At 40.0% G+C, this 9,148-nt stretch overlaps 1 protein-coding gene across 1 annotated transcript; it reads left to right on the top strand.

Annotated features, from left to right (window-relative positions):
- The first annotated feature begins 2,152 nt into the window (after nt 1-2,152).
- On the top strand, nt 2,153-3,133 carry LOC114748118 (uncharacterized). The gene has a single exon (XM_028936472.1). It carries the CDS (start codon nt 2,153-2,155, stop codon nt 3,131-3,133), a length of 981 nt encoding a protein of 326 aa, XP_028792305.1.
- Nucleotides 3,134-9,148: the final 6,015 nt, after the last annotated feature.

The following is a 9,148-nucleotide window of genomic DNA, read 5'->3' as shown; positions in this document are numbered from 1 at the left end:
CTTTTAGGCTTGTTTACAATTTGAAAGGCAGACTTTTAAATTTGATCCTCCTAATTTTCGAGCCGAAACGAACTGAGCTTGTTCAATAAGCAAGTGGCAACTAAACATATCATACAATATATATCCAATTTCAAATGTAAACTCAAAAGTAAATTTCTAACAGTAAATCTTTTAAAAACCTAAAATTCACTAATTACTTTGCTTAATTAAGAACCAGCTGATATATCTCGTATGAAATTAATTTCTTCACTTGAATATTGGGTATGATTTTCAAACACGGAAGAATTAGGAGCAGACAATTCCAAGAACTTATTAATAATTAGCGACTATGTGTGACGGTGGAGGAGGTGATGGCGATGGTGATTGGGGAGGAGGGACAGACCGCGAGAAGGGAGCGGAGCGAGGCAAAGAGCCGTTGAAATTTGTCTTTGGATCTGGAGGTAGACTCGGCAAGGATCTGGAAGGTTTGAAGGAGAAAGCTCATGTAGCATCTCAATGGACAACTTTCCCTCTGTCTTACAAAGAGAAACTTCTTTCACCAGGGTGCGGTGGTTACTTGGTTAACCATGATGAAACGGAAGATATCGTGAACGGCTGGAAGGCTTTCTTCTCAAAGAAACACCAAGATCTTGAAACTGGTGGGAAGACTGACACGAGTGGTGATGCTGAGTTTACAGAGGGAGTCGAGACCGAAGGAACTACCATCAAGCCACGTTATCCTGTCTTGCAAGTTACTGCAAAACAATATACAGCGTGCTGTCAACCATGGATGAACTCTTTGATCATTGAACTTTTGGGTGCTCAGGTACCAAAGAATGTGCTCATAGATAGGGTGAGAAGGATGTAGAAACCAAAAGATCCAATGAAAGTGACTCCTCTCAGTAACGATTACTATATTGCTTCTTTTACTAGCAGAGAGGATGGGGACTATGCTTTTCAGGAAGGCCCTTGGATGATTAATGATCACTACCTGTTGGTTCAGAGATGGCGACCCAATTTTAACCCTCGGAAGGCGGACCTCCAAACTAAGATTGCCACATGGATTCGTATACCAGACCTCCCAATGGAGTTTTACAATGTTGAATCTCTAGGAATTATTGGAGATATGATCGGAAAACTATCAAAGTAGACCGTTCTACATCCATTTATGATAAGGGAGGTTTTGCTCGAGTGTGTTAAGATAGATCTCCAGCAACCATTGTTATTCGCTTTTACAGCTTTTGGGGAGGATTGGCAGATAGTTTATGAAGGTTTACACCAGGTTTGCTTTCACTGTGGGAAATATGGTCATAAAAAACATGCATGTCCTCTTCTGGTTACCAAGGATATGGATAATCTGAACAAGGGTAAGGAGGGTGAGAAACAAACCTAGATTCCGACGGCAACGACGGCAACAATGATGGCGGACGTTCATTTGGGACCACAAATGTTAGTTAGCCGAGATTTCCGCAAGATGAATATTATCACAGAAAAAAAGGGATTTGATGCGGGCATTCATGATGCGGAAAATAAGGGATTGAGTACCGGTATTAATGGAATGGAGAAGAAGGGGGCTATTTTTGGAAAGGCTATGAAGATGAAGGCTGTATATAGGCCAGTAGGAGAACAGAAAGAGAACAATACTAAAATCTTGGGACCTGTGGATAAAGACCGTAACTTTGAGGTTGAAATAAATACTAACATGTGGAATAGAGTGGGCTCTAAAAGGAAGATAGTAGAGAAGATCAAAATCAGAGGGAAGGAGAATTTGTCAGATAAAGGCAAAACAAAATATAAGGAGGGAATCAATCTCAACGAAAGCCCATTGAAGTTTATAATTCCTTTTCTTCACTTCAGCCTGGGCCTTCCAATTGAAAGGCTCAACATCAATCCAACTTGTGTAGATCAAAACGTTAGTGGGCTTGGGGATAATGATTGTGTCACTACTACGGGCCTTGGGGATAATGCTCACGTCATTACTAAGGGACAAAATTCTTTTAGAATGAATGAAGTAGCTAGGCGTATTGGAGACCAATCGGATGATGGTGACGTCTTGATGGAGTTCCCATGCAAACACAAGTGAGGATATATCTATAGCTCTAGATTCGGATCTTGTCCAGGGAAGGGACATCGAAGCTTCACCAGCACACTTAAATGTTTCCTTATGAATTACATGATATGGAATTCTCGGGGTACAGGTGCGAAGACTTTTCCCAGCCTAGTACAAGAATTAAAAAAACACTTGTGTTTGGATTTTGTAGCCATAGTTGAGACTCGGTCGAATAAACAAAATACAGAAAAAAGAATAGGAAGTCTTGGGTTTCAAGATTTTGCATTTATTGAAGCTGAAGGTTTTAGTGGTGGTATTTGGTGCCTATGGAATGGGGGTGTTCGTAAAGTGGAAGTTGTAGGACGTCATCATCAATTTATGCATTTATCTATTAACACTGCTAGATTTGAGCGATGGTACTTCACTGTGATCCATGCTAGCCCTCATCTAGTGGCAAGACGTAGTTTATGGAAGGAGCTCCTTCGCATAGAACGTGGTATGCATGACCCTTGTGTATTAGGGGGTGATTTTAATGCTACTTTGTACACTGCGGAAAGATGTACCACCGCTGAACATGGGATCTCTATTAATAGAGACTTCTGTAACTGGTTTGAAGAGTCTTGCACGTCAGATATTGGCTTTAGGGGACCTTATTTTACGTGGAAGAGAAACAATTCTGAAGCACGATTGGACCGCTTCTTAGCAAATGATGAGTGGTGCAGGCTTTTCCCCAATGCGAGAGTTTCTCATCTACCTTTTTATAAATCATATCACCGTCCCATTCTCCTACAACTTGATCATCATGTTGAAGTCCCTCGTCGGCCGTTCCGCTTTATCGGAGCTTGGGTTCTACATGAAGACTTTAACAATTTTGTCGTTCATAATTGGAATAATGAGCTGCGGTGGAGCCATAATTTGACCCAATTTACTTCAGCCTGTCATAATTGGAATAAGAAAGTTTTTGGACACATTGAAGGCAAAAAGAAGAAGCTGTTAAGACGCATGGACGGGGTGAATAGAGCCATTGAAAGAGGGTGGAATGTGAGTTATTATGAAGATTTACAGACTGAGATATGGAAGGAACTTGAAGATGTCTTAGCATAGGAATCTCTCTTATGGGCACAGAAAGCAAGAGTAGACTGGAATATTTACGGAGATAGAAACACTAAACTTTTTCATTCACGTGCTAATGGGCGTCGAAAGATAAATAGGGTGGATGTTATTCGCTTAGAGGAAGGGGAGTGGTGTTTTGATGTTGAAAAAATAAAACAGGAAGCTGCTTCCTTTTTTGCATCGTTGTTCATGGAGGAGTTGCCTACTAGAGATGAGATGACATGTAGTGTAACTTTTCCACCTATTGAAGAGGCCTACTTACGGATTTGTGCTCGGAAGGTTGATGAGCAAGAAATCAAAGAGGCAATATTTAGCATGGGCTCTTTGAAATCTCCTGGGCCTGATGGCTTTAACGCGCTATTCTACCAAACACAATGGGACACTATTGGTAAGACTATGATAAACTTTGTTAAACACATCTTTGATAATCCACATGAAGTTAGGGAGATCAATGGAACGTTAGTGGTATTGATTCCTAAAAAAGACCCTCCCGAAACTTTTAAGGATCTGTGACCCATTAGTCTGTGCAATGTTGTTTATAAAGTGATTACTAAGATTGTGGCCAATAGAATGAAGAAATTTTTACCACAAATAATTTCTCCTAATCAGTGTGGTTTTGTGCTTGGGCGTCATGGTTCTGATAATATTATTGTAGCACAGGAAGTCATCCACTCAATGAGAATTTGAGAGGGAAGAAGGGGTACATGGCTATTAAAATTGACCTTGAAAAGGCTTATGATAGAGTTAATTGGCAATTCTTGAATGGCTATTTAAAGGAGTTGAATCTTCCATTGTCTTTTACCACCATTATTGAACATTGTATTAAATCAGTTGAATTACAACTACTGTGGAATGGAAATAAGGCAAATTCTTTTAAATCATCAAGAGGGGTCCGACAAGGTGACCCGGTCTCACCCTATTTGTTTGTGATTTGCATGGAGAAATTGGCTCATCTCATCCAAGAGAAAATTCTTAATGAAGAATGGAAACCAATTCGATTAATGACAAGTGGGCCACCTATTTCCCATTTATTTTTTGCGAATGATGTCATCTTATTTGCAGAAGCTTCCTTGCAACAAGCGTCATTGATAAAAAAATGTCTAGATAATTTCTGCAATTGTTCCGGACTTAAGGTTAATTTCTCTAAAACCCGTGTGTTTTTCTCATCTAACGTCAATCACAACAGGTGTTTAAAGATTAGCACCTACATGGGATTTACTCAAACAGCAGACTTGGGGAAGTATCTAGGTGTTTCTCTTCATCATAAGAGAGTAACCAAAGATACGTACAAGGAGATTGTTGATAAGGTTAAGAACTGCCTGGCTAAATGGAAGACCAATTCTTTATCCCTTGCGGGAAGATCTACTCTAATCACCTCAGTGACGCCAGCTATCCCTTCCTATGCCATGCAGACATGTCTACTCCCAGCTACTTCTTGTGAGGCCCTTGACAAACTGAACAGGAACTTCCTTTGGGGCAATATGGAGGATCAGAAAAAGGTCTCACTGGTAGCTTGGGACTCAGTTTGTAAATTGAAGACAAAAGGAGGTCTTGGTATGAGACATGCCAGATTACAAAATCAAGCTCATCTCGTGAAGCTAGGATGGAAACTTGTTCATTGCCGTAATGATTTCTGGGTCAAAGTTGTTCGTGATAAATATCGGTGTGGTAATGATCTTATTCCAAAGATTGATGTTGAAAGGGGTGGCTCCAACGTCTAGTTAGGAATAAAGAAGACTTGGAAAAAGGTTGAGGAAGGTATGGAGATTGCTGCCAACAGAAACACAGTGAGATGGAAACATGAACGTAGTGGAATGTTTACAGTTAAGTCAGCCTATGAACTGCTATCAACTGCTGGTATGGATTCTAACCCGCTTTGGGAAAAAATATGGAAACTGCCTATTCCCTAATGTTGTAGATCGATGATGTGGTTAGTAGCTTGTAAGAGTCTTTTAACAAACACTATTAGAAGGAAACGAGGTCTGGGTGATGATGATATTAGAAGACTGATTCAAAAGTTAGTTACAGAGATATCCGCTGAAGCTTGAGGAGCAAGAAGTGGGCACCGATAAATTAGGAATCCATGATGTTAGTGGTTATTTTCCTTTTTTTTTTATTATCATTTATTTCAATTTGCTGTAACTGAATATGTTATAAATTCAGTATTGTACGCATCAGAAATTTGAGGAAATTATCAGTTTTGCTTCTCTACAGTTTCTCTCTCGTTGGCCTTGCATCTCGCTGTGTGTTTTTTTCTTCCAGTGTTCATTCCCCCATAAAAACCATCAGTTTGGTATCAGAGCTGAGTTGATCAAAGTAGGGCGTGATGGCAGTCAGTAACAATGGTGCAGTGAGTATTTCTCAACCTTCCATGCCTATTTTCAAAGGAGAAAATTATGAGTTCTGGAGCATTAAAATGAGAACTCTGTTTAAATCCCAAGAGCTGTGGGATTTGGTGGAAAATGAATATGATGAGAATGAGGAGGAGGCTAGAGTCAGAGAAAACAAGAAGAAGGACTCAAAGGCACTGTTTTTTATTCAGCAACCAGTGGATGATTCTATCTTCTCCAAGATTGCAGCTGCTAAAACAGCAAAGGAAGCATGGTCAACCTTGCGGGTTGCATTCCATGGCTCTTCTACGGTGGTAAGAGTAAAATTGCAAACTCTCCATCGTGAATTTCAAAACCTGCGCATGAAGAGTGAAGAAGCTGTGCAGGACTTTATGACAAAGATAGCAGCAATTGTGAACCAGATGCGATCATTTGGAGAAGAAGTGTCAGAAAAAACAGTGGTAACACATGTATTGAGAAGTTTACCTCCTAAATTTGATCATGTAGTTGCAGCCATTGAAGAATCAAAGGATTTATCAGCTTATACATTTGATGAGCTGATGGGTTCTTTGCAGTCTCATAAAGCAAGAATTAACAGAAAAGGAGAGATGACAGAAGAGAAAGCTTTTCAGGCAAAGGGAGAAACTGAAAATCATGCTGGTAGAGGAAGAGGCAGAGGAGGATTTAGAGGGAAGAATTCCAACCGTGGCAGAGGTGGAGCCAGATCTGATTACAAAGATAAAAGGAATATTCAGTGCCATAATTGCAAGAAATATGGGCACATGAAAGCTGAGTGCTGGTTCAAAGACAAACAGGCAAATTTTGCAGAAGCAGCTGATAGTGAAGACAAGCTGTTCATGGCATATGCTGATCAACCAAATGCAGAAGGTGAAGTTTGGTTTGTGGACAGTGGCTGCTCAAATCACATGACAGGGAAGAAGTCTTTCTTCACTGATCTAGATGAAACCCAAAAGAAGACAGTGAAGCTAGGTGATGATAAGGAGATGAGAGTTGAAGGAAAAGGAACAGTAGCAATCAACACTACTCCAGGTAAAACTAAATTCTTGGAGAGCTTGTTAATAATTTAGCACACAATCTGCTGAGCGTAGGGCAGATAATGGAGAGTGGATATTCAGTTTTATTTGACAATAAAGAATGTGTTATAACACATAAGGCAACTAATCGAGTAATTGCAAGGATACCAATGACCAAAAACCGAATGTTCCCATTTGATGTTAAAGCTATGCAAGGTTATGCTCTAATGGCTGGTGAGAAACACGTTTCTGAGGTGTGGCATTCACGCTATGGCCACCTAAACATCAATGGGCTGCAACTTCTCGAGAAAAGAGGTATGGTTTATGGCTTGCCAAAAATTTCTGCAATTAATATATGTGAGAATTGTGCTTATGGTAAGCAATCAAGGAAGTCATTTCCCGTAGCAAAGGCATGGAGAGCAACAAAATGTCTGGAGCTTGTTCATTCAGATCTATGTGGCCCTATGGATACTAAATCCTTAGGTGGGAGTTATTATTTTTTGCTCTTTATTGATGATTTCAGCAGGATGAATTGGGTTTATTTCCTAAAATCCAAATCAGAAACATTTGGGATGTTTAGGAAATTTAAGGCAATGGTTGAAAAGCAGAGTGATGCAAATATTAAAGTACTTCGTACAGATAGAGGAGGAGAGTTTACCTCATCAGATTTCAACCGATTTTGTGAAGAAAATGGCATAAAGCATGAGCTCACAGCACCTTACACACCAGAACAAAACGGTGTAGCAGAACGTAAAAATAGAACAGTGGTGGAAATGGCGAGGTGCTTGCTAAAAGAGAAAGGGTTGCCAAACACCTTTTGGGCAGAAGCTGTAGCAACAGCCGTGTACTTGCTGAATCTCTCCCCAACAAAAGCAGTACAAGATAGCACTCCCTATGAAGCATGGAGAGGGAGAAAACCCACTGTAAGCCATTTAAGAATATTTGGGTGTATTGCATATGTCTTTATAAATTCCCAAAGTCGTCATAAACTTTATGGGAAATCACGAAAATGTATTTTTATTGGCTACTGTACTGAGTCTAAGGCATATAAGTTGTATGACCCTATAGATGAGAAGATTGTTATTAGTAGAAATGTGTTGTTTAATGAAGATGCAGGCTGGAATTGGAGTGAGAACAGCTCAGATAGCAGCAAAAATCAAATGCAAATACCATTAATTGAGGAAACAATTTCTACTTCAGTCAATGCACCTACTCCAGTCAGTAGTCCAGCAACAACACCATCAAGAAGGAGCTCAAGTTCTGCCAGTGAGTCTTCTGATGAGACGCCACCCAGAAAATTCAGATCATTGAGGGAGATATATGAAAATGATCAGTTTGCATTAATGGCACCTGACCCTACAACATATGATGAAGCTGCTGAAAGAGAATTATGGCAGAAAGCTATGAGAGAAGAGCTCAATGCCATAGAAAAGAATGCAACATGGGAGTTGATTGATTTTCCAGAAGGGAAAAATGTTGTAGGCTTAAAATGGATCTTCAAGACAAAGCTTAATGCTGATGGAAGTATTCAGAAGCATAAAGCACGGCTAGTGGCAAAAGGTTACTCTCAACAACAAGGGATAGACTATGAGGAGACATTTTCACCAGTGGCACGATTCGAAACTGTTAGATTACTTCTAGCAGTGGCAGCTCAGCTCAAATGGAAAGTATATCAACTTGATGTCAAGTCAGCGTTTCTGAATGGAGAACTAGAAGAAGATGTCTATGCAGAGCAACCAGAAGGTTTTGTGATTCAGGGAGAAGAAGAGAAAGTCTACAAGCTGAAGAAGGCTCTCTATGGCTTAAAACAAGCCCCCCAAGCATGGTACAGCAAAGTTGATGCTTATTTCCAGCATAACAAATTTTTCAGAAGTGAAAATGAGCCTACGCTGTATGTAAAAAGGCAAGGTACATCAGATTTCATTATAGTCTGTTTGTATGTTGATGATATAATATATATGAGCTCAAGTACTTCACTGTTAGAAGAATTTAAAGCCAATATGATGAGCAAGTTTGAGATGACTGATCTAGGCTTGCTGCATTACTATTTGGGGTTAGAAATTAAGCAAGATGAAGCTGGAATTTTTGTGTGCCAAAAGAAATATGCTGCTGATTTGTTGAAACGGTTTAGCATGTCAGATTGCAAGAAAAAGGTTACTCCCATGAATGTTAAGCAGAAGTTACAAGAAGATGATGGAGCTCCAAAAGCAAATCCAAACCAGTATAGAAGTCTGGTTGGGGTTTGATATACTGACACACACAAGGCCAGATATCTCATTTTCGGTAGGTGCAGTGTCAAGGTATATGAGTAATCCTTCAATGAAGCATTATGGTGCAGCTAAGAGAATTCTAAGGTACATTGTTGGTACATTGAATTATGGAATTTGGTACACTCATTCAGATCAATTCAAACTGGTTGGGTTCACTGATAGTGACTGGGCAAGCTCTCTAGATGACCGAAAAAGTACTTCTGGTAATGTATTTAGCTTGGGGACAGGAGCAATCACATGGATGTCCAAGAAACAAGCCACTGTTGCACTGTCAACGGCAGAGGCTGAGTACATTGCAGCTACTGCAGCAGCTTGTCAATGTATTTGGCTTAGAAGAGTACTAGAAGATGCACAACAGAAGCAACTTGAAGG

The sequence above is a fragment of the Neltuma alba genome, unplaced genomic scaffold (genome assembly GCF_004799145.2).
Source record: "Neltuma alba isolate B1F8T4 unplaced genomic scaffold, ASM479914v2 tig00005612_pilon, whole genome shotgun sequence".
Classification (NCBI taxonomy): domain Eukaryota; kingdom Viridiplantae; phylum Streptophyta; class Magnoliopsida; order Fabales; family Fabaceae; genus Neltuma; species Neltuma alba.
This window is presented reverse-complemented; position numbering and strand designations above follow the sequence as displayed.